The sequence below is a fragment of the Notolepis coatsorum genome (genome assembly GCF_963971535.1).
Source record: "Notolepis coatsorum genome assembly, chromosome: 1".
NCBI classification, from domain to species: Eukaryota; Metazoa; Chordata; class Actinopteri; order Aulopiformes; family Paralepididae; genus Notolepis; species Notolepis coatsorum.
Window position 1 is genome coordinate 32,264,732 of NC_140165.1, and position 26,650 is coordinate 32,291,381.

The 26,650-nt window shown below is 42.3% G+C and overlaps 1 protein-coding gene across 1 annotated transcript in view; it reads right to left on the bottom strand.

The window, feature by feature from the left end:
- The window catches only part of zranb3 (zinc finger, RAN-binding domain containing 3), a 202,725-nt gene that overhangs the window by 62,048 nt on the left and 114,027 nt on the right, over nucleotides 1–26,650 (bottom strand). The window contains exons 17-18 of the mRNA XM_084315238.1: nucleotides 25,565–25,838; nucleotides 1,145–1,266 (exon numbers count right to left, since the gene is read on the bottom strand). Of these exons, the coding sequence (XP_084171364.1) occupies nucleotides 1,145–1,266; nucleotides 25,565–25,838 (396 nt within the window). The remainder of the gene's footprint in view (nucleotides 1–1,144; nucleotides 1,267–25,564; nucleotides 25,839–26,650) is intronic.

Genomic DNA, 26,650 nt, shown 5'->3' on the forward strand with positions numbered 1-26,650 from the left:
CTTTCTGGTCAGTAGCATCACTCCTGTTTATTGACTGTGTTTCATTATTTTAGCAATGTGGGGGAGTAAAAATAAAAGAATAAAATGGAACGTGCTGCTGTCACTCAATTATGAATTCACTGATTGACGAGACGGCAAAGAGAATAACTACTTATTTGCCTATTAAAATTTGTTTTACATGATATGAAAGTACAGGCTCATACCTTCAACCTATTTCTGAATAGCGCAACATGTTGGGATTTTCTGACTAATCCTTAACAACCCGACCTAGACAGTGTCGGGTCACATATTGTGTTTTTTACCAACTTTATATGACTTCAGATGGCTTTCCTTTCCCGTCTGCCAATGCCACACCCTGTGACGCATTGTAGGAAATGAGAATGAGTTGGTAGTGTCTCTTTTTAAATGAATCTGTTTATAATTACTTAGTGTAGAGGTAGATTATCTCTGTGTTATAGATACCTTGGTGTAGAGCTAGATTATCTGTGTGTTATAGATACCTTGGTGTAGAGCTAGATTATCTCTCTGTGTTATAGATACCTTGGTGTAGAGCTAGATTATCTCTGTGTTATAGATACCTTGGTGTATAGCTAGATTATCTCTCTGTGTTATAGATATCTTGGTGTAGAGGTAGATTATCTCTCTGTGTTATAGATACCTTGGTGTAGAGGTAGATTATCTCTGTGTTATAGATACCGTGGTGTAGAGGTAGATTATCTCTCCGTGTTATAGATACCTTGGTGTAGAGGTAGATTCTCTCTCTCTGTGTTATAGATACCTTGGTGTAGAGGTAGATTCTCTCTCTGTGTTATAGATACCTTGGTGTAGAGCTAGATTCTCTCTGTGTTATAGATACCTTGGTGTAGAGCTAGATTCTCTGTGTGTGTTATAGATACCTTGGTGTAGAGCTAGATTCTCTCGCTCTGTGTTATAGATACATTGGTGTAGAGCTAGATTCTCTCTCTGTGTGTTATAGATACCTTGGTGTAGAGGTAGATTCTATCTCTCTGTGTTATAGATATCTTGGTGTAGAGCTAGATTCTCTCTGTGTGTTATAGATACCTTGGTGTAGAGGTAGATTATCTCTCTGTGTTATAGATACCTTGGTGTAGAGGTAGATTCTCTCTCTCTGTGTTATAGATACCTTGGTGTAGAGGTAGATTCTCTCAGTGTGTCTGCTGGCGCAGAACTTGAGGCCAGGGTACAGAGGGAAGGAGGAGTCATCTCCATCATGTGGGCGAGCGACACACACTCCCTCTGCCTGACCTGCAGAGTGAGAGAGACGGATAAGAGGAGTGAGAGAGAATCACTGAGAACTGAGAGTGAAAGAGTGAGTGAAAGAGTGAGTGAGAGAGTGAGAGAACGAGAGAGAGAGAGAGAGAGAGAGAGAGAGAGAGAGAGAGGGTGACGAAGAGAGAAAAGGGGAACGGCGTGGAAGTGTATCTGCGAGTGAAGGGAGTGAGCGAGAGAGGACGCAAGTAAGAGGAGAAGGAGTGAGTGAGAGAGAGAGAGCGAGAACGTCGGGGCAGGTCATTACTTTGGGCTGAATAGCTCAGCCATCCTCAGCGTTGGCAGCGCTGGAAAAGGTCAGGAAGGCTGGAAATGAGACCGCCACTGCTCTCCAATTAGACAATGACCTATAACTCCCTGATAATACCTGCCCTAAATCACCACACAGGAGCAGGATTACACAGCCACTGGAGCGTCCTTAGAATGACTGTAGTGTGTGTGTGTGTGTGTGTGTGTGTGTGTGTGTGTGTGTGTGTACACACGTGAATATATAGATATATGGGTCATGAAGCATTAAGGTATCATGATCGTATTATACAGTAAGCGCTTTATAATCACATCAGAAAATCAGGCTGTCATGAGTTATATATTCATAACTGAATCCTATACATTCCTTTTGTTCACAAGACATGTATACATTCAGATTCAGATTTGCCATATGCAACAAGTACAATGGGATTCTTACTCTCCGTTTGCTCTGTTGTGGAATATTTGTGACCAGGCACAGATAATAGGGTCTTGTTAACTCATTGGGTGCCAAAAACAAGTACACTCGTGTTTTGTCGCCAACGCTTGAGCGCCAAAAACGTGTTTTCTCATTTTTATATCTTTGATCTTTTCCCTTTGAGCCCCATTCTAACCGCGGACCTCCCTGTATCTCCCTTGCACCGCTGCCTACGGTAAAATTGCAATGACGATCGAATCCAGCCAGGTGGCAGTATCGCCTACCTTTTGAACTGGGATAGTTTAGTGTGGGACCACTTTAGGCCTTGTCCAGACTAAAACGATTTTGATCTTTTTCGTTTTAAGCTTTCCGTAAAAACGAAAACGTCTCAAGATAATGAGTGCGTGCCACAAATTTACAAAATAAATGTCTTTCCTGTTTCTTTTATTTTGAAAACCCCCGACCGGAAGTGTTGTTGTGCCGTCTGGTTTTGTGCTTTTGAGCTGACCTAGTTTTCCAGAGGCACACACCGCAGCGCAACTACCTACTACAGTACGTTTGGGAGTGGAGAGAGAGAGAGAGAGACCGCGGCTCAAACTACCTGTGTTTTATTAAAGTAATTGATTGATGTTTAACTTGTAGTTTCAAGTTTTCAAGTTTCAAGTTTCTTTAATAGTTGTCATACAGAAGTACAGAATACTTTCATACAAAATGCTTCTTACTGTTACGCTCCAGAGACTGTGCTAGACAAGATAGTATCAAATAACATAGTATAGCATGTAATTTAGAAGAAGAAAATGAGGACACAGTGTTCGGTATAGACATATGTACAATGTTCTGAGTTACCATATAATATACAATACTATGCAGTGTACTAATGTACAGTACTATATAGTGCAAAGCAGAAATGGGATGAGGTACAATTTAGGTACAATTTACAGTAAGGTGTACGAGTTGTAGTGCAATCCTTCATCAATAAATATAAAGTGTGGGGAGTGGGTGCTACAGTGTGTTTGTTTAAAGTGGGTGTGTGCTATAAAGTGTGTGGAGTGGGTGCTACAGTGTGTTTGTTTAAAGTGAGTGTGTGCGTGTGGATGTGTGTGCTATGTGCGTTTGGTGGTTGTTGTTGTGTAGTGTTCATTATTCGTTTAGCAGCCTGATGGCCTGGGGATAGAAGCTTCTTCTGAGTCTTTCTGTGCTCGCCTTGAGACTCCGGTATCGCTTGCCTGACCGCAGCAGTTCAAAGAGGCAGTTGTTCGGGTGACTGGAGTCTTTAATGATTCTCTTAGCCTTGCCCTTGCAACGCTTGTTGTAAATGTTCTGGAGGGTGGGGAGCCCCCCTCCAATTGTGCGTTCGGCTGAACGTGTCACTCTTTGTAGTCTGCTTCGGTCTTGTGCAGTGCTATTCCCAAACCAGGAGGTGATGTTGCCGGTCAAGATGCTCTCTATTGTACATGAGTAGAAGTTCTTAAGGATCTTCTGACTGACTTGGAACTTCCTTAGGCGCCTGAGGAAGTAGAGGCGTTGTCGTGCCTTCTTCACAACACTGTCAATGTGTGTGGTCCATGTCAAGTCCTCGGATATGTAGGCTCCGAGGTACTTAAAGCTGTTGACTCTCTCAACTGGTGCCCCGTCGATGCTGAGGGGGCTGTAGTCCTTGACCCCCGACCTCCTGAAGTCCACAATCATCTCATTTGTTTTGCTGACGTTCAGGGAGAGGCTGTTTTCCTGGCACCATCCCGCCAGGACCTTGACCTCTTCCAGGTAGGCCCTCTCGTCGTTGGCAGAGATCAGGCCCACCACCACTGTGTCGTCAGCAAATTTGATGATTGTATTGCTACTCCGCTGAGCCACACAGTCGTGTGTGTACAGGGAGTAGAGGAGGGGACTCAGAACACAGCCCTGGGGGGCCCCTATGTTGAGGGTGATGGATGAGGAGGTGCAGTTGCCTGCTCTCACCACCTGGGGTCTGCCAGTCAGGAAGTCCAAGACCCACTGGCAGAGGTCATAGTTCAAGCCCAGGTCCCCGAGCTTGGCTATGAGTATGGAGGGGACTATGGTATTGAATGCCGAGCTGTAGTCGATGAATAGCATTCTCACATAGTTCCCCTGCCTCTTGTCCAGGTGTGATGCTGCTGTGTGCAGCACATGGGCTATGGCGTCCTCCGTGGACCTGTTGGGGCGGTATGCAAATTGCAGGGGGTCCATGTTGATGGGGAGGGAGGAGCAGATGTAGCCCTTTACTAGCTTCTCAAAGCACTTCATGGCTATGGAGGTGAGAGCTACAGGGCGGTAGTCGTTGAGGCAAGCAGGCTTGGATTTTTTGGGTACAGGGATAATAGTGGACTTCTTCAGGCAGGTGGGGATGACAGCCTGTTCTAAGGACAGGTTAAATATGTCAGTGAATACTGGGGCCAGTTGGTCGGCACAGACTTTTAGGACGCGGCCGGGGATGCCGTCCGGACCTGCTGCATTCCTGATATTCACTTTTTTTTTTTTTTTTTTTTTATTTTTTTTATTATTGCAAAACAAAACTTATTAAAAGTCAGTACTCAACACACAATGTATAATGAAACTTTCAGTAAAGGTGGTTAAAATATATGCAAGTACAGAAACAGGATAAAACAAAAATAGTCAATAATAACATTTTAACCGTATACCGTGTATATCCAGCGAAGTTACAATTATATAAATGTTAGTATATAATATACCCCGAATACCTATTTTCTAAAACCCTACACACATATGCTCCAGCTCAAATCCCCCCCTCCCGGACCCCCTCTTGGATAGTACCTCCATTATCCCTCACTCCTAACCAGACATCACCATTATAGGCTAGCTTTTATTCTCTCCACCACTTCTAACCACATTAACATTTTGGATTCATTGAGCCCTAGAATTCTTGCTGTTGATATTTCTTGATATATCACATCAAGATATGTAAGAAACCACACTTTCCGGCACATTTTTTCCGGTTGAAACCAACGTGATGCAATCAGTTTTTTAGCTACTGTGATACCCGATAAAACCAATCTTTTTAGTTGTGGGTTCACTGCAAACTCAAAAACATCATTCAATAGCAATACAGCGGGGTGTACAGGTATATTCCAAAATACGAGTATTGATAATTGTTGGGACACATCTTCCCAGAATGTCTTAACTGGTGGGCAGTCCCAATACATGTGCATAAATGTTCCTTCGTCCCCATTTGTACATTGGGAGCATTTGGAGTTTTGTATAAGCCCCATTTTGCACAGCCTTATAGGAGTCAAGTATGTCCTGTGAATATAGTTCAGATTGATTTGTTGATGATCCGGGTTCCTTGATGTAAGTCGGACATTTGCCCAGGCTCCTTGCCAATCAAAGTCATTTTCCAGGTCTGGTATATCCCTCCTCCAGACATTGTCTAGTTGAAGGGTTTCGTACGAGGACGTTAGTAATTGTGAATAAAAACCTGATACAAAACCTCCCAATGTATTTCTGTCATAGAAAAATTTGTGGTATCTGTGGTGTTCAATTGGTATGTGTAATGGAACACCGTGGGATCTCATACAAAGTTTTAACTGTATGTAAAAAAGCCATGTGGACTCGGTGAGGCTAAACTTTATGCATATTTCGACATAACTACAGAGGCCCTTGTTATTAAAAATATCCCCTAATGAGTGTATGCCTCTTTCTTCCCATACAGGGAATCTTATAGGTCGTTTTCCCATTAAGAGAGCATTGTTATTGAATATGGGAGTGTGATTATGCCATACTTGATTGTTAGGAAATTTCCTTTGAGTTTCCCGCCATGTCCTGATTGCATGGGTTATTATTGGGCCAAATTCTCGCTCACAATGCTTGATTGAAAGTTTAGTGTATGCTATGTCTTTCAATCTCTGTGGGGCTACTATGTTTTCTTCTAATTTTCTCCAAGATACCAAAGCCTCGGGGTCAAACCATATCTTCTTCAATGGTCTTAATGTGAAGGCATTAAAATATTGTAAAAAATCTGGGACTGCCATGCCACCGTCTGCTTTACTTCTCTGTGCGGTGGATCTTTTTATGCGAGGTGGTTTGTTATTCCAAATAAATTTGTATGTGGAGGTTTGTAATCTTTTCCAGTAGCCCTCTGGAGGAGGTAACGGAAGCATTGAGCTGAAGAAATTGATTCTTGGTAATACATCCATCTTAACTATTGATATCCTTGCCTGTACTGAGTTTTTAAGTTTTGCCCACCTGTCCAGGTCGTCCTTGATTTTGTTCTGTATTTTTGTGTAATTGTGCTTCACCGTTTGTCTTATGGTGGGGAATATTTCCACTCCCAGGCATCTGAAATGTTTTACCATCGGTATCGCACCTGGGAGGGTTATATCTTTTTTTGCAGGGGTGTTAAGTGGAAGGAAAGCCGACTTCGGCCAATTTATCTTAAATCCCGATAAATCACCAAAGTTCTCAATCAACTTGAGCAGATGAGGCAATGTGGTGTTGGGGTTTTGCATGAACAATATTACGTCGTCCGCATATAAACTAATTTTTTGTTGTGTGCCCTTGATTACGATTGGTTCTATGGATTGGGATTGTCTTATATATTGTGCTAAAGGCTCTAATGATAAATTGAATAGTCCGGGACTAAGAGGGCAACCCTGTCTGGCAGAGCGTGATACCGGAAAGATTTTGGAGATGATTGTGCCTGTTGTAATCATGGCCGATGGGTCCTTGTATAGTACTTTAATCATATCAATGAAACCTTTTCCTAACCCCATCCTTTCCAATACTGCCCATAGAAACGACCATTCCAACCTGTCAAATGCTTTCATAGCATCCAGGGATAGTATCGCCTTAGGTGTGATGTCCTCTTTGTCTGTATCTAGTACGTGCAGTATTCGCCTTATGTTATCATTGATCAGGCGACCTTTTATGAAGCCTGTTTGGTCCGTATGAACTAAAGACGTCATATGCTTTTGCAATCTGATGGCTAATATCTTAGAGTACAGTTTGACATCGGTTCCGAGGAGGCTTAAAGGACGGTAACTACCGCATTCAGTGGGGTCTTTGTCTTTTTTGTGAAGAACTGAAATGAGTGCGGTATTTTGGTGTTCGATGAAGCTTCCCTCTTTGACTGAGTATAAGATCATATTTAGTAATAAGGGTCCAAATATGTCCCAGCAAGAAATGTACATTTCTGATGGGATACCGTCAATTCCCGGAGCTTTGCCGTTTTTCATTCCGGATATGGCCTTCTTGAGTTCTTCTAATGTGATCGGTACTTCTAACTGTTTAGCGTCTTCATCTGTAAGTTTAGGGAGAGTAATTTGATTAAGATATGTGTCTAATTTGTCTTGATCAAAGGTCGTTTCTGAGTTATATAAATCGGAGTAGAATTCTTTGAATGTATCGTTTATTATTTTGGGTTCTGTTACTAGAGTTTGTTGTTTCCTAATGGCAGTTATATCTGCAAATTTTGCATTAATTCTTAGTCGCATGGCTAAAAGGTGACTAGGTTTAGAACCTTGGAAGTACTGCTGTTGTCTAGTGCTGCGTATTTGCAATTCCGATTTTTGTCTGTAAATTGCTTTGATCTCGGTCTTTAGAATGTTAACTTGGTTATCTAGTCTAGTAGAGTTGTTGTATTTTAAAGAATTAAAAAGCGTTGAGTAAAGCGTTTCTTTTTCAGACAGTTTTGTGTTTTGATTTTTGCGCAATATGGAGGTAAATCTATCCGAGAAATCCTTGATCATACTCTTTACCGACATCCATAATATTCTGGGATCTTGCACCGAGTTAGCATTAACTTGTAGGAATACTGTGAGAGCTTCTTTAATTTGTGTAATGAATTCCTTGTTGTTAAGCAGCATCGAATTAAAACGCCATCTTGGGGCCCGGGTAGATAATGTACCAAATGTTGCTTTCAGGATTAAGTAGCAGTGATCTGATAGCGCATTGGGTGTCATTTCCACTTCGTATTTATCAAATATTCTCGGGGATGCAAAGACGTAATCAATTCTGGATAGTGTGTTGTGTCTCGCCGAACGACAGGAGTACTTGCGGGTCAAGGGGTTAAGTGAACGCCATAAATCAGTTACTCCTGTTGATTTTGACCAATCTTTTAATGCTTTAGATGAATTCTTTTGTTCGCTGGAGAAGGAAAGGTAAGTTTTGTCCATCCTTGGGTTCCAAATGGCATTAAAATCCGCACCTATTATGTATGAGTACTCGGGATGGTTTAACATTTCTCCTGTTAGTGAAGTGAAGAAACCCACTTCGTACAAATTCGGGGCATATACCGCTGCCAATGCAATTTTCCTGTTATTGTGTATAATCCTAGCTATAGTTATGCGCCCCTCAGCATCCGACCATACCCCTTTCAATTCGATATTTAATTTGCGTCTGACGACTATGGCTACCCCTCTAGTTCTCGTAGCAAAAGAAGAGTGACCAATATTATGGTATATGTTATCCGCTAACGTATTTATGTCTCCCTCTAAAATGTGCGTTTCGCTTAATAGTGCCACGTCCACATGTTCTTTTTTCATCAGTGTAAGCACGCTTTTGCGCTTGTGTTGTTTGTTTATCCCACCGGTGTTCCATACCATTATATTCAAACTAGCCATAGTCTATGCATGTTTTCGTGTAGTTTTTGGTAATGTTTCTGGAGTATGAAGCTACAATAGATGCACATCCAATTAATGAGGTCCCGTTGAGAGCTGAGCTTAAAAACATATATATATACAAATAAAAATCCCCTATTTTCCCCTCTCCCAGAAAGTCGAACATGCCTGTGTTCCAAGAACACATCCTCCGCGATTGACTTTCTCCCATGGTCCACCGGATTGCCCAACCTGAGCATTGTAATCCTAATTTTCCTATGCTCATTGCCATAGGATCTAACATTTCCATTCTATTGCAATAGAATGTCGCTTTTGGTCTTGCACCTTCCCTTACTGTAATGAAGTATTGTGATAAATAACTAAAGATAAAAATAAAAAATAAAATAAAAAGAGAATAAACCTTTATCGACATATTCCTTTGAACCCTCCACCAACGTGTGAGGGAAAAAAAAAAAAGGAAAAGATTGTAGATCAGTATTGACACTTAATGTGAAGAACATTGGAAAAGAATAATGTAAGTTACAATATATTTAAAAAATATATAGTAATATTGACACCTTAATGTGAAGAACATTGGAAAAGAACAATGTAAGTTAAATTATATTTAAAAAATATAGGGTGATGAGAAGAAAAAATTTAATAAAATAAAAATCAATGGAAAGATATAGATAATGAATAAGAGATAAATAATTATCAACGTGGAGAAGCCACTAGAACCGATTTAACTGATTAGATAAGATAGAAAAGCAGCGCCTTTTAGCGCTTCAATGTGCCTTTAATGGAGTGATTACTTAAATTGTTAGAATAACCTTGCTGTGCCCATACGTTTATGTGTGGATAATTTTAAAGTATTATTAAGGGCTGATTGCACTTCATTTAATTTATATATGCTATGTGTATGCACACCGAATGTTATTGTTAGAGTTGTATGCTTCGTTGTCATGGTGCCTTATATTCTAGAAGGTTGTAGAATATACTATTGCCTAGACTATTTTACTTCGTTGTCATGGTGCCTTATATTCTAGAAGGTTGTAGAATATACTAGTGCCTAGACTCTTTTACATTCCAGAATGATCTAAGAGACCCAGGGCATTTGAGCGATAAACCCAGAATATTCCAGATAGATCTTTTTGCATTGATATTTATTTATTTGTCCCCTCAGAGACCAGAGACTGAAATTATAATGTATTATGAATCGTATTATACACAGTAAACATTGTTATAGACGACTTGCATATCGTTTGCTACTTTGATGAACACAGCAATGTTATTCCAACACTGGTGGAATGACCTCATTGATGAACACAATAAAGTCATTCCTACACTGGTATATATTTAGAGAGAGGCTTAACTGATTCCGGCATTTCCGTCAAGCTTTGGGTTATTTGCTGCATTTTGAATCAGGAAATCCTCAGCATCGAAGGGTGTAAATGGACCTGACCTGCGGCCGTTATTGTCCAAGTATGATAACAGCGCCGGATATGCTAGCCTTGGCTTGTGGCCGGCTGTGTACAGCTTTTGCATCACAACTTTGTATGGTTGACGTCGGATGATGGCCTCTCTGCTCAAATCTTCGTAGATAAATATTGGATTATCACCATACTTCATCTTCCCACGTTGGTTGCGAGCATATTTGATGATTTCATCTCTTGTTGTAGTTTTCCTCAGAGTGACAATGATGACTCTCGGCCCGTTGGTATTTTGCCCCTGGGAACCAATTCTGTAAACTTGTTCCACTTCTGGCACTTTGTTTGGATCGGAGTTATTCAAAATCTTTGATAACTCGTTTGGAAAGTTGATGTCATCGCAGTTCACTGATTCATCAAGCCCCACTATGCGGATGTTATTCCGCCTGTGGTAACGATGGGTTTCTAGTTGCCTCTCCATCACTTCGTTTTTAAGCAATTTTATTTCCCTCCGGTATTCATCTTTAACTTTTTCCATCTCTTCTCCCATCACTGTCATGATACCTTCGTTCGCCTTGACTGCTTTTGTGTTTTCTGTCACCGAAATCTCCACTGTCGTGATTCGCTCTGACTGTGCATCGAACGCTTTCTTGACTTCTTCTAATTTCTCATCGATGTGATCGAATTTAGCCTCGATGCGATCGAATTTAGCCTCGACGTTTGCCTCGAGCGCCTTGATGTGTGTAATCTGTTCTTTCATCAGGTTAGACTGTTCTGCCATCTGTTCTTTCATCAGGTTGGACTGTTCTACCATCTGTTCTTTCATCTGGTTAGACTGTTCTAACTGTTCTTTCATCATGTTAGACTGTTCTACCATCAGGTTAGACAATGTGTTGAAATCGGGTGGATTTCTGCTTACTTCAGTTGACGGCAAATGGTAGATAGATGCAGTGACGTTGGAATCCATAAATCTGACTGCTCTCCCTCTCACGGAGCTTGAATCTGTACCTTCTTTTATGTTGGTCTCTATTGACTCTCTTACGGGGACCGTAATCGATGATCCCGGTACGTTGTCCTCTTCCTTCTCCTCCTCGGAGCTTGTCGCCGTCGGCTCAGAACCAGCGACGGTTCGGACGCGTCTATCTCGTATTTTTACGTCCTGCGCCGTTGGAGTTGCCGTAGTTATTTTCTCTGCCTTCTTTCCACCTTTAACCATATTGTCTTTTGATATGGTTAGTAGAGGGTCTTAACAATACATACGATGTGGTCTATTCTCTTTCTTTACTGTCCAAATAATGTTTTTAAACGAAATTAGCGTTAGTGGGAGCGGAGCAATTGCAAAATGCGTGTGCTACATGTTGTAGCGTAACCGGAAGATATTCACTTTTTTAAAGGTCCGCCTCACCTCATGCTCTGTTACCCTGAACACTGCGCCTCCATCAGCAGCCGACCCCCCCCCCCCATTGCCGTGGCTTGTGAGCTGGTGTTGTTATTACCAGCATCAAACCTCGCATAGAAGGTATTGAGGTCATTTGCTAAGGAGATGTCACTGTTCAGTTTGTGGGAAGCGCCTTTGTAGTCTGTCATCGTTTTGAGCCCCTGCCACATAGCTCTAGAGTCAGCTTGTTCAAACTGGAGTTCAATTTTATCCCTGTAGCGCCGTTTGGCCTCTGACACTGTCCTCCTTACGTTGTATCGCGCCACCTTGTGGTCATCCATGTTGCCTGCCACTAGGCCGTCGTTGTATGCTTTGGTGCGCTCTCTCAGAGCTTCACGGACGGATTTGTCTACCCAGGGTTTTTGATTTGGGTAAACTCTCATTTTGGTAGTGGGGATTGTTTCTTCCACCAAAGTACAAACATAGTCCAGCACTGTCTCCGTGTAGACATTAATGTTATCTGTGTCGCGGAACACATTCCAGTCTGTGCAGTCAAACGCAGACCGGAGCGTCTCCCCCGACGTCAAATCCCATTTCTGCACCTCTCGCGAGACTACAGGAGTACTTTTGATTCTCTGTTTGTACATTGGTGAAAGAAAGATGGACGCGTGATCTGATTTACCAAAGCCACTATCAGAATGAGCCTTGTAGCCACCTTTAAATTGCGTGTAACAGTGATCTAGGATGTTACCGCCTCTGGTGTTGCAAGTCACATGCTGATAGAAGTCAGGTAATACCTTTCTCAGATTGGCGCTATTGAAATCACCCAGCACCAAAATGGCGGCGTTAACGTTCGCCGCTTGTATTCTATTTACCTCGTCGTGGAGTCTGGAGAGCGCGACGTTGTTGCTGGCTTGCGGTGGAATATACACTCCTACAAGGATGATCGCCGTTAACTCCCTCGGGAGGAAGAAAGGACGACACTTGATGGTTATATATTCCAGGTCTGGGCAGCAGTGGTTGGATAATTCCTTCACGTTAGTTGGATCGCTCCAATTGTTGTTAAACATGAAGGCAATACCTCCTCCACGTTGTTTACCGGACTCTGCTGTACGATCCTTGCGGTGGATAAAGAAGTGTTCAGCTGGTTGGATTGCGTGATCTGGGACGTCCGGCGTGAGCCACGTTTCGGTGAAGCAGAGAACGTTGCAGTCCCTAACGTCTCTTTGGTATTGAATCCTTGCTCGGATGTCATCCAGTTTATTGTCAATTGATTGTACATTGGCTAGCAATATACTGGGCAATGGCGTTCGGTGGCGTCTGGATCTCAGCCTGTTACGGATCCCAGCTCTCTTCCCACGCCGTCTGGTTCCTTTGTTCCTGGGATCAAGGAACAAAGGCTCTGGTCCCATTCTCCGGAGAATCTCCTCAGGCCATTGTTGCGGTTCGGAAAGCTGGTCCAGTGAGTAATCCAATCGGTAAGTTTCCCGTAATCCGATGTCTATAAGTGACTGACGGTCATACACATTAAATGCACCTACTGTTGGTACAGACAAAACTCTTAAAACTATAAATATTAACAAAAGTAAGCACAGTCTCGACGGAGCGAACAGAAAGGCAGCCGGACGTTGCAGCGCCATTCTCTGTACCTGTGTCCAGTCCTTTCGACTAGCAAACGTTGTCTGTATTTAACGTTACCTCATGATACCACTGTCTATTGTATTTAGTTGGTTAGCTATTTAGTAGCATAGCATAGCTTGCTGGCTACAGCTCAACACCATCCATGGGGATACTATTTACTAAATTATGGAGGCTTTTAATCGTCAAGGTAAGAGAGGATTTGTCATGATCAACTGAAGGGGTATGCTATGGAACAGTGTGCTTGGCTACTACTTGGGTTTTCAGAAAAAGGCCAGCTACAGTATGTGACACTAGTATCGTGTATTGCATCACACAGTTGCATCATCCCGATCAAGCACAATAGCTTCTGTAACACGCAACTACTCTGTACATGCCATTGTTGTTTAATAATAACTCTCGGTGTTGTGTTTAATAAACACTTCTAGCCAGGACATATCTGGACATATAAGACATATGTATCATGTTTCTTTTTTTGTTGGCTGGGTTTTGCATGCGGATTAAGGGAGATGTCAATCTGTTGTCGACGGGGGGAAAATAAGAGTGAATTATTTTCACAGGGCATTATGACCAGAGATTTAAATATCAACAGATTTTCTTCTGGTAAAAAAAACAGGAATTACCAGATAATGGAAACCCTGCCCACTGTGCCCAGTGTATGTATCCAGACAATAGTTCACATTTAGGAGCATAGTTATGCGGGGTAAGGGAGAGGTGGGCTATCGCGTCATCAGTTCAGGAGAAGACGCGTATCGCTTGTAAAGATGGTGACGCAATGGGGGGCGTCTTCAGAATTGCGCATTCTGGGAGCTGGTATCAGAAAGTACCGTCTTCAGGCTGCCAGAACGCAGTTCCGTGTGGCAGAAAGGTGCAAACGATCAAATACTTTGCCTAAAACGACCTGGACATGGCCTTAGTGTGGGGAGTGTCTGCAGGAACTCCTCCCCCTCAGAGGGAATCAGGACAGAGCAATCGCTCAGAGATTTTATCGCCTCAAACCTATTGTTTCCCGTATGATAGCCATGCCTAATATACACAAGTAATTGCAATCGCGATGGGATCACTGGGATTATTCTTTTTGTAGTACCTTCTGGCTAAGGTAAGGTCTATTCTATGTCTATTTTACCTAACCTAAAACATGCTTTTGTACCGATCAGTGTTGTCTTTTACCGAACCTAAAACATGCTTTTGGTAACGATCGTAGTTTTGAGGTAAAACGACCCCCCCCCCCCCCCCCCCTTGGTGATTTTGTGAAGAAACATAATATATATGGTATATACCTTTGATTTGGAAATATTTGGAGTTTCAGGCGAGCAACCCGAACAATTTGGGCATATGCATATAAGACGTCATATCTCACGATCCATAAAAAAATACTGGATTGTTTTGGAAAGGGGTGATGTTTAGCGTGTAATAGCGCACAAACTAAAGTATGTAGAAAATAGAAGTTAACTGGTTTGTCAATGTTGGACTATAAACAATGCCTGTCAAATGAGCCATACTATTGTTAGATGTTTCTGTAATCAGCCAGTATCACCTCGTCATCTGTGTTCGTGAAGTTTCTGCGTTTATTTCTCTCTCTGAAGTCGACCTTCTCATACTGGCTGTACAACTTTGTCATCCCCCTTAACACTTTCAGTGCCCACGACGTGATATGACGTTTTATCAGCCCCCGCCTGAATGCCCACGATGACAATTATCGTAATTTTTTTTATTAGTGATCTGAATTCATATTTCATCAACCGAGTCTCCCGTTGGTACACCAGCCCCATCAGCAGCTCAGAATGGAAAAAAGCGGCCCCTATCGTCTATCCCTGAAAACTGCACGTCAGTCGTTTAGACTGACCTGGGATCAGTGATATGTAGAGGCAGGGCCAGCTGGCTCCCTGAGCTGGCAAGCCGTCTGCTCAACATGGAAGTGATCGCGGGACGGGAATCAGCCTGGAATATATATTCACAGTAGCCAATCGATAGTAGACAGTAGTGATCAATTTTTGGAATGGCGATCAGGAATTGGAATGATCTTTTTGGAGAACATCTGATCTGAGGTAAGGAATCTATTTTACCAGTCTTGGGATAATCAGAGTTGTATTCGCTGAGATCTCAGCGTTTGCCCTATGTGTGTGTGTGTGTGTGTGCGCGATCGCTTTGAGGAAATCAGAGAATCGATTTTCAGCTTGCGGCCCCAGCGTGCATACGTACGAGTCATTGATAAGCGACGGGCAGATTAGACACATTTATTATTAACGCTAACATTGAAGTGGATGGTGGGCATTCAACCGGTAAATCAAGATTAAGCTTGGGCTCTGAAAGTGTTAATGCAATCCGTAATCATAAGAATTCGACACTGGCAGACGTGGTACCTTTCTTGGAAAAACTTTGTTTATTCCATAAACAAAGCCTCTGTACCAGATGGAAAACAGTTCTGTATTGTCCTTGAAAAGCCTTAGAAGGAACTAAATTCATTATTCTAACGATCTCTCTCCTGTCATCAATGTGGAACGCCCTACCCAAAGCTGTAAAGGAATGTGAATCACTACCCACTTTCAAAACCACTCTCAAAGAACACCTACAGGAGACTGCAATTCGAAACTGGCCGCTGTAAATGTCCTAACCCAACCCCCTCCAATGTACAGTAAATTACCTAACCCAATAATACATGAGACCCTCTTCTTAGAACCAAGTACGGTTTTGTCGATATTCCAATGTACAGTTTTGCTTGTACAGTTTCCCCTCCCCCCACCTACCCACCCCCCCCCCATCCACCCACCCAACCATCTCCAATGTACAGTTCCCCCCCCCCACCCCACCTACCCAACCTCCTCCAATGTACAGTTTCTATGTCAAATGTATATACTCTCTTTTTTAGACTCTTTTTATATCACTGTATTTGTAAATCTGGTATGTCATAAATGTATAGATGTAGCAGTACTGTCTATCTGTATGTCGTGTATGTCATATATTTTATGATGAATTGAAAATGGGGGACCCTGATGTAAACAAGACGAAAGTCTTTCTCTGGTCTGCATCCCCTTAACAATTGTGTGTATTGAGCTGTACTGTACCCATTCTGCAATCTGTTAATACAATTTTCAATCAATCAATCAATCAGCAACAGCATACGTTTTGAATACTACATACGTTGATTGTTGCGATCGATGTGAAATCAGTTGGATCAAAGTAGGATTTATGTCTTATAGTCCTTACCTTTACTAGGAGGTATCCCAAAATGAATATTCCAATTGTCCGATTGCGATTTCCAGTATTGATCCCTGACATGAAATGGCACAAAATATGCATCAAGTGTGTTCCAAGCTTCCAAGTTGCTCGCATGAACCGTTTCACTTGCCTGAATCCAAATTCTCCGCCCGGATCATATAAAATGTAACACAGTGTGAAATAAGGTTTCAAAGGGTAGGCGATACTGCGACCTAGCAGGATTCGGCCGGTATTGCACTCTCAAGGTCTCCGAATGAGTTCCAATGGTAACACCGAGGTCCGTGAGAGTGTATAGGATATTAAAATCGAGAAAAAGAAAAAACGACCAAAATTTTTTACATTACGTGATTGGCGCTGAAAGTGTTAACAAAGATGATAAATTCGCCAAGACAGTGAAAGAAAATATCTAAGACAAACTGTCCTGGGCCTTGGTCGTTGTTTTTAAGAACACCGTTAGTGTCTGAGAAACTGTATACTAATTAACTATATTAACTAGTCAAGGCTGTACAGAGAATATGTATTTAACAGAGCTATAACATTCTGTCTGTACACTAGAGTGCTAATAGGCCCAGTAAGCTGTACAAATGATGTAATAGGATGAAACATAATATTTCCCATAACAGCTCCACAGCATAAAGGAATAAAAAGCAACAATTAACACAAACAGGGGATGATATGTTGTGTGCGTGTTTGTATACCAGTAATTATAATTAATGGTAATATACCGTAATTCCTCTAATAGTAACCCCGGCTTGTATTTGTTTCAACTGTAGCGGATACCAGGCTTGTATTAGGAGGAGGCATGTATAAGAGAGAGGCCTATATTTCTAATTTTCAAACAGATCATAATGAATAAATCAACATTTTGTGTCAGTTTGAACCCAGTAAAATGTACTGGGTTCATTTATTGAAACAAAGTACTGTATGAAATACGGTAGTAAACAGTGCAATTACAGGTGGTCAAAAAAAGTTAAATAAAGTAAAATAGTGCAATCACAATATTGGTATAATAATAATAATAATAATAATAATAATAATAATAATAATAATAATAATAATAATAATAATAATAATAATAATTATTATTATAATAATAATAATAATAACTTCGTTTTATACAATTCTGAGGTAGGCTTACTCTCTTGGTAAACATTAACACCATACCATTATATGGTATTTACTGCACAGCCAGGCCAGCATATAACAATAACAAAATATATTGCCTATGGTAAATCCGTTGAGGGAAATACCGTAATTACTCTAATACCGGTATACATGAAACCCGTCTTGTATTAGGAGGCCGGCTTATAATTGCTTAGCTCAACAGCGCACCCGGTCATTAATAGAGACCCGGTTTTTAATTGAATACCGGTTACTATTAGAGGAATTACAGTAGATGGTCTCCATATTTGTTATTGATTGATTGATTGAAAAGTTTATTAACAGATTGCAGAATGGGTACAGTACAGTACAGCTCAATACATACAATTGTTAAGGGGATGCAGACCAGAGAAAGACTTTCGCCTTGTTTACATCAGGGTCCCCCATTTTCAATTCATCAGGACATATATGACATACATGACATACAGATAGACAGTACTGCTACATCTATACATTTATGACATATCAGATTTGCAAATACAGTACTGTTTGTGATACAAAAGTGTCCAGAAAAGGAGTGTATATACATTTGGCATAGAAACTGTACATTGGAGGAGGTTGGTTGGGTGGGGTGGGGTTGGGTGGGGTTGGGTGAGGGCTGTACATTGGAGGTGGGGGGGGGGGGGGGGGGTTGGGAAGGGGACACACACACATTTTACACTGTACATTGGAATATTGACAAAGCCTTACTTGGTCATTTACTGTACAACTAGGTTAGGACATTTGTAGGGGCCAGTTTCGAATTGCAGTCTCACGTAGGTGTTTTTTGAGAGTGTTTTTGAAGGTGGGTAGTGATTCACATTCCTTTACAGCTTTAGGCAGGGCGTTCCACATTGATGTGGCATAATTGCGAAACGTGTTTAGTCCCTTGTTTGAGCCGAATCTGGGTTTTACATGATTTGTGGAGCTCCCTCTGGTGTTGTGATCGTGGTATTCACTGACCATTGGGAAGTATTTTGACATGTACATGGGTACCTTGGTCGCGTAGTGTATCTTGTAGACCAGGCCCATTGCAAGTTGCTGTACTCTGTCATCTACTGTTAATGTAGGCATGTTTGTTTGCTCTGTGAGAGAGAGAGAAGAAATGTGTGGCTCCTGCATCTCCCAGGTTTGTTGAACTACTTGTGTGCTATTATGTGATGTTCAGAGGATGAGGCACATTGAACCAACACTACATATATATCTGACTGGATATTCAATATTCAATCTAGTAAGACTAGATAATAGCAATAGGAATAGGACTACGGTATAGGCATTAGGGGTGGGGATCACCAGAGGCCTCACGATACGATACTATCACGATACTTGAGTCACGAATAGGGATGGGTACCTTTCACATTTGAACCGATACATGAATCGATACCGGTACCCAACGGTACCTTTTTTCGGTACTTTAGTCTCTAAAAATGTAATTGACCTACCTCTGTCAAAAGAAAAAAAAATCCAAACTTCAAATAACTACACTTTCGACCGTTTTCGGCTTGCCATTGCCCCGACTGCTTTGTTGTTGAATCAAGTCAAATCCTAGGTAAGCGTATATTGTATGTGTGAACGTTGACATGAAAAGAAAAGATTTTTATTTTTTGTATCTCACGTGAATCGATACTCTGTAGTACCGACGTGTTTCGGTAAGTACCTTTAAAAGTACCGAATTCGGTACCCATCCCTAGTCATGATACGATAGTATTGCGATACTAAATATATTGCGATAAGCTGAGTATTGCGATATTAATATTGCGATATATTGCGATTTATTACCTTTTTTCAACTGCAAAGTAAAACTTTGTCAACATGTTTTATCTAATAAAATAAAGTTCAGTCTGTTCATCTCACTTCAATAATTTTTATTGCAGAACATGGTATTTTCTCAAGCAGACAGATTGTCAACACTGTAATCTGTGTTGCATGTACCTGACAAACTGAACTGTTTGTATTACAGTCATATTGAATTTTTTTTTATAAATAATTAAATATCGATACTTGGTGTCCCTGTATCGATACAGTATCGCCACGCAAAGTATCGCGATACTACTACGTATCGATTTTACCCCCACCCCTAATAGGCATACTGTCTGACACATTTTCTTTACTTGGTAGTTGTAGGGTACAAAGTCTAAATAAATGTTGCACTGCAGCCCTGTGTGGCAAGCCCCACCCATCTTTAAAACAAGCCCCAACCATCTTTAAAACAAGCCCCACCCATCTTTAAAACAAGCCCCACCCATCTTTAAAACAAGCACGCCCATCTTTAACCACATAACGTGCACCGGGACGTATAAGTCCCGACGTGCCCGTGCGCGGAACGCACAAAAGTCACGACACGTTGCGAGCGTCTAGCGGCTCAGGCTGCATATTTCGCCGAACATATAAATTACCGTTCGAACGCCACCTCACTCGACCAAATCCATGCTTCGGTTCTCGAGTTACATGACGATGTCAGGCGAGCGTCTTTTTACGTGCCGCGCGTCAGATGACCACCCCGGACTCCCAACTCTCCAGAATGGCCAATCATCTGCTGATGGCGAAAATTATTGGTCAGCGTTGTAGCCAATAGCCCAACCCATCTTTAAAACAAGCCCCACCCATATTTGAAACAAGCCCAACCCATCTATAAAACAAGCCCTACACATCTTTCAAACAAGCCCAACCCATCTGACATGCAGCTTTAAAACAAACCCCACACACATGGCTTCTGCATGGAGGGGATTCTCTTTTTATTGGAAAAGGAAAGAGATGCAAGGTTGTTGTGTAAAACAGGTGTGGAAAGCGACATGTGTATTTTAGGATGGTGTTTTCTCACTGTATCTTGATGAAGGGAGCAGCTCTGCAGTGAGCAGTCTGTATATCCAGGTGTTTCTGCCCTCGTTTGCCACAGAGGAACACACCACCTGCATTAAGTGGGCCATTTATACCATAGAGGCAATTCATCCAAGAGAGTGGTCTTATTAGGCTGTCACTAACACGGTATGAACGATGCCTTCAGAAACACCCTGGGGGTTCACTAACACAGTATGAACACTGCCTTCAGAAACACGCTGGGGATTCACTTATTATTCTGCTGTGAGGGCTAAACAATTTTTTTTTTAAACATCCCTAATTGGACCGAGACAACTCGTCTTCCGCTGGAATAATGATAAAAACAAGTCTCTTAACTCTCCTGCTAAGCAGCTCTGTGGACTTTAAAGCAACAATGTCTGAACTATCATCAAGATAACATGTTAACACTACGAGAGAGAGAGAGAGAGAGAGAGAGAGAGAGAGAGAGAGAGAGAGACACACACAGAGAGATAGAGCCAAAGAGAGAGACATAGAGAGGCAGAGAGAGAGACAAAGAGACAGAGAGAGAGACAGAGAGAGAGAGAAAGAGAGAGACAGAGAGAGAGACTGAGAGAGACAGAGATAGACACAAATAGAGAGACAGAGAGATAGAGACAGAGAGAGAGATACAGAGAGACAGAGTCAGATATAGAGAGAGGGAGAGGCAGACAGAGACAGAGACACAGAGAAAGAGGGAAAGAGAGCGAGAGAAAGAGACAGAGACAAAGAGAGGAGTGATTGCCTGTCTGTGCAGTGAGGGGGAACTAATCTCAGAGCAATCAAGAGGTGAAAGCGGCAGAGAGAATGAGAGTCTGGCCTTCAAAGACCACGGGCAGGTAGGGGGAAATCATTAGGCGCCCAGTCGCCCGACCCCATAGGTCACTTTTATTGGCCAACCGCTGTGTTTCGCATTAACTTGGCGCTGTCAGAGGCAGACGGCGCAAAAAATAGCCCCCCGCCAGACGATGCGGCGAAAATCACAAGGGGCCATTGATTAGCTGGCGGTATTTCTGCCTCCAGGGAAAAGTACACAGTGAAAGAGGGGGTGGGGGGGGGGTCTGGGGGGATCACCATCTCCTTTGGCAAAGGAACCTTTTAACCTCTCACCTGGAGCCGCTCTAAAAGGGAAGAGTGAGAGTGCCTGTGTATTTGTACAAGTGTATGTGTTTGTGAGAGAGAGAGAGAGAGAGAGAGTCAGATAGAGAGAGAGACAGAGAGAGTCAGATAGAGAGAGAGAGTCAGATAGAGACAGAGTCAGATAGAGAGACAGAGAGATAGATAGAGGATAGAGACAGAAAGAGAGAGGGTGAGAGACAGAGAGAGAGAGAGTCAGAGTCAGATAGGGAGACAGAAAGAGAGAGAGTCAGAGAGAGAGACAGAGAGAGTCAGAGAGAGAGAGTCAGAGAGAGAGAGACAGAGTCAGATAGAGTGAGAGAGAGAGTGAGAGTGAGAGTGAGAGTGAGAGAGTGAGAGTGAGAGTGAGAGAGAGAGAGAGAGAGAGAGAGAGAGAGAGAGAGAGAGAGAGAGAGAGAGAGCATGGCCCGGTCTTTCCAAATGTGTGTATGTGAGTCTGTTTGAATGAAGGTGTATGTGTGTGTTTATTAGAGAAGCTCATACACAATGCTGGTCAGAGCAAGATTAATTAAACCTTCTTCTCGGGATTCAACCACACACCACATTCCCATCCACAGGAAAGAACCACACACAGTGGACTAACTTACTTCAGTGATGATTATTACTTTATTCCATTTGTTTCACATAATAAAAGATAAAAGAGCACTCATCGGTTGCTTTTTTTTTTTTTTTTTGTTATATTTTTATTTTTTGCACAAATCTCTCCAACATTCCAAACATCTCTTTCCACATCATCATATTCAATTTCCAGGATTTGCCTTTTTCTTTTTTGTAAGAACATACAAAACATGTAAAGGACTCATACAAATACATTAATAACTGACATGGAAAATAAAAAAAGACTTACGAAAAAAGAAACATACTATACTATACATTATGCGTATACATTCCTGATATATATACCTTGCATGTAGACCGAACTACCTTCGAGCAGGTATGTGCTGCATCCTCTATCGGGATGCCACCCTTCTCCATATTGCATGTGAGAGAAAGCGCCCCAGACATATGCAGTTGTGCATGATAACATGCATGCACGCATGTCTCCGACACATGTATGTGGGTACGTGTATCACGTAAGCATGTGTACATGCCTCATATGTGTGTGTGTGCATCTTCCTGGTATGTGACTGTACTCCTATCTCTTGTGTGTGTTTCGTATCCATGTGTGCCTCTGCCCCCTATGTGAGTGTATATCTCAGATGTGTATATATATGTGCGTCTCAGCTACGTATGTGTGTGTCTCCTATATCATCGGTTGCTTTCTAACCCAGAAAACAATAGGGGTAGGACGATACATTGATCCATATCGATATACCGATCTAATTATCAATGATCCAATAGGATCGATGCAGCGTAAAAAGATTGGTTCATATCGATAATCTTATTTCGAAAATCCCGTGGCGAGTCTCATTACGCCCAAGCGCAGCTCCGGCAGCTGGATTTGCGCAAGATCATCACGCAAGATGTGAAAACAAACCATCTGACAAGAGTCAGGTTAGCAGGATGGCTATACGCCCAACAACAGTAGTGCGCCTCTTTGGTCGCATTTTGCAACGCAAAATAAGTCCCTGCTTTTCCCCCCCGCAACGGGTCCAATGCATCTAACATGCTTTGCATCTTCGCCATTCCTGCGAACGCTAATCTAACCCTGCTCAGAGGCACAGAGAAAACAGCGGAGTTCCATTAGTGAGGAAAGGGGGGGGGGGGGGGGGGTGAGCCTCTCTCCCTCTCTCTGTCCCTCTCTCTACGGTCAATGATTTTAAGTAGCAAAGCGTTAACTATAAAACTAATGTAACACTATAAAAACTAACTGGATAAGGCGGCTGGGTTGTGCAGCGGACATTGCGCTCGTCACCAACGCAAGAGGCACCGGTCTCGAATCGGGCTGTCAGTGCTGCCTCCGGCTTGGGCCGGCCGTCATACTAACTCAATTGGCAGAGTTAGGGGGTGGAAGTCGATGGGTGGTAATCTGGTTGTTGTAAACAGCGACTCCTACAGGTCGGTCAGGGCGCCTGCACAGCAAAGACAGGAGATGGCGGGGGCAGTGTGAGCCTCCCACACCTCGCCAATGAGAGTCCGCGCTGGCAGGTGAAAAGAAGTGGCATGTGCCCCTCCCTACAACCGGCCAGTGGGGGGCACATGCGAGCAACGATCAGGACAGGGGAGGGAGTATTGGCACGAGAGGAAATTGGGATGGGAGAAAAATCACCGAAAAATGGGGGGAAAAAGGTAAAAAAAAAAAAAAAAATGGATAGTTGACAATAAAAAAGAAAAAGAAAAAAACACTAACCTTCTCTACTGTCATGCACTCTTTCTAATATACTAACAATAGACTCAAAATCTAACCCTAACTAACCTTACTGTCATGCACTTGTCCTAATATACTAACCTACACTGTAGCACTCAACACTTTGATGAACATTGTTACTCAGCTGATATCATATCGTTGTCCAAAGAATCAATATCATATCATAATGAAACTGGTGATTCCCACCCCTAGAAACCAACCTGATGACACATTCTCGCCAGATGATCTTCGTCTTGTCGTGGAATATATTATCATGTCATTATGGATCTGTGTTGTTTTATCATTTTACAGACTGTTACACTGAGATCAGCGTAATGTGTGTGTGTCTCTTTAAAAGACACACACAATAGTCCTCTGTCCTCCCCGGCCAGCCAAAACAATGTTGTTATTAACTCCTGTAGATGGGAGCCATTTCTGTTGACTTTCAGAATATCCTTGTGTATTAAACTATGTTTTGCCATATAGGCCATAAGCCACATAGACAGTTACAATGAGTATTCTATTATAAAGGCCCAGACTATAGGTCACGGGATTGTGTTTCTTCAGAGCCATAACTCAAGGTTATGGGAACTGTTAGACGGAGCTGTTTTCCTTCCAGGCTATAGCCATAACATAGTCGTATTATTAATTTCTCTAACCAGCCATTTTGTTTTCTTCTACGTCATGTCATGTATTTAATTGTATGTCTGACCAAGGCTCGGGGTCAGTCTTCGGCCAGACGCTAGTGGGTTAACATATACTGTCTCTGGCTGTTGACTGCCCTTTCATACGTGGCCACGTTGAAATAAACGTTCTTCTTATTGTTAATAAACTTTTCTATTATTAATAATGACTCAGAATGATTTGTAAACGGCTCATCGTTTAGTCCATAGAGATTTCCCATTACAGTCTTTTTCTATGTGAAACAAATGGAATAAAGATATAATTGAAGTAAGTTAGTCCATCATGTGGGGTTCTTTCCTATGGATGGGAATGCAGAGAAGAGTGTTTAATTATTTGCGTGCGTGCGTGCGTGTGTGTGTGTGCGTGCGTGTGGCTAATCTGCCAGCTGTTTGAAAGCAATGTGAGGGTGTTAATTCATGGTCTCATCATGAATTAACACCACCATGGTCTCACCAGGTTGCTGAGAAGTCATTGTGACTTTTCTCACATCCAGGAGTGAATATGATACAGTCCGGAACTGTCTACTCCATCGCAATGGCCACATTTACTTGCACACCAATAGAGTATGGCAGGAAGTGTGCTCTTAGGCCATGTCCAGACTAAACCGATTTCGGTCACATCAGTCAAAGTATTTGATCGTATGCACCTTTCATCCATACGGAACTGCGTTCTGGCAGCCTGAAGACGCTACTTTCTGAGACCGGCTCTCAGAGTGTGCAATTCTGAAGACGCTCCCCTTGCGTGGCCGTCTTTACAAGCAATACGAGTCTTTTCCTGAACCGTTGACGCGATAGCCCACCTCTCCCTTAACCCGCATGTGCAAACTCACAACAACAATGGCATGTACAGAGTAGTTGCGTTCGTGTTACAGAAGCTATTGAGCTTGATCGGGCTTTTACAGCTAAATGTACTACCACCGTCGACAACAGATTGACATCTCCCTTAATCCGCATGCAAACCCAGCCAACAAAAAAAAGAAACATGATACATATATGTCTTATATGTCCTGGCTAGAAGTGTTTATTAAACACCGGGAGGCTACTGTGATGAAATACACGTTACTAGTAGCTAGTAGTAACAAATAAAGTTTATTATTATTATTATTGGCAGCTGTGCATCCCTTTTTAATAATGATGTACCGGTACATTCTGGATATAGCGCTCTTCTGAGGCCCCAGATGGAAAGGGCTATATTTTCCTGATGATATTAAACTGTACTGTGGCAGCAGGTGACAGAATATACCGGCGGAGCAATTTCCCTGTATATATGATATGAGATTATACGTGGGATTACCGTGTGTGTGATCAGCGGGGGCAGAGCCTCCTTCTCCCGGTGATTGTTTGCTTTCGTGCCTCTCCTCCTCGCCCCCCTCCTCCTCCTCCTCCTCCTCTCCAGCTCTCTTCTGTTTGTCTTGTGGTGGCTCATCCTCCTTGCTCTGCCGCTCATGTTTGTCCTTGTGTGTTTTCCATGGCTCTACCACCTCGTCAGTGGATGGGGGGGTGACGCCGCCGGTCTGCTGGTCGCCTCCGGGTGGGGTGGGGGGTTGCTGTGGGCCTGTTGATCCTGACTGTGGAGCTTGGTGGGGGGAGAGACAACAAACACAGCTTTATTGGAAGATTCCCACTGCCTGTCCATGTTTTGCTAATTGCGTGTCTACATCGTTGTGCAATCAAAACTAGACCAAATAATCTTCTGCCAAGTGGCACATCTGCTGCGGTGTGCTTCAAACCAGACACAACAAATAGGATTTAAATAAGACAGTGATGATGAAGTAATGTCAATTAGAGATGGTTAGCTTACCCCCCACTGACTATTAATGAATGCAATGACTAATCATGACTCCTTCTTAGACTGGTATTATGCTCTGTGGGTGTTTATAACCCTATATCTTATTAGACTGGTATTATGCTCTGTGGGTGTTTATAACCCTATATCCTATTAGACTGGTATTGTGCTCTGTGGGTGTTTATTAGAGCTGTGAATCTTCACTGGCCTCGCGATTCGATTACGATTCAGCTGTCCACGATTCGATTCGATTCTACGATGCATCTCGATGCAGCTCAATAACATCCTCAATTTTATAATCTATATTACTGCACTACTTTTTCATCAATTAATACAAGCAGTCAGATACATTTACTTTTATTTAGAAAGTTCTTAAATCAGAATGTCAAAATAAATGTCTTTACTAGTGTTGCATGATACAGATACTAGAAAGGTATCTCGATACCCAGCTGTTAAAAACAGTTAAATACTCTTTTTTATTAGTATTTCTTTATTTCTTTATTTCAGATCCCCATTAGTCACTGCCTCAGCAGCGACTATTCTTCCTGGGGTCTGGATCCAAACATATAAAATTAAACAAGAATAATCAATAAA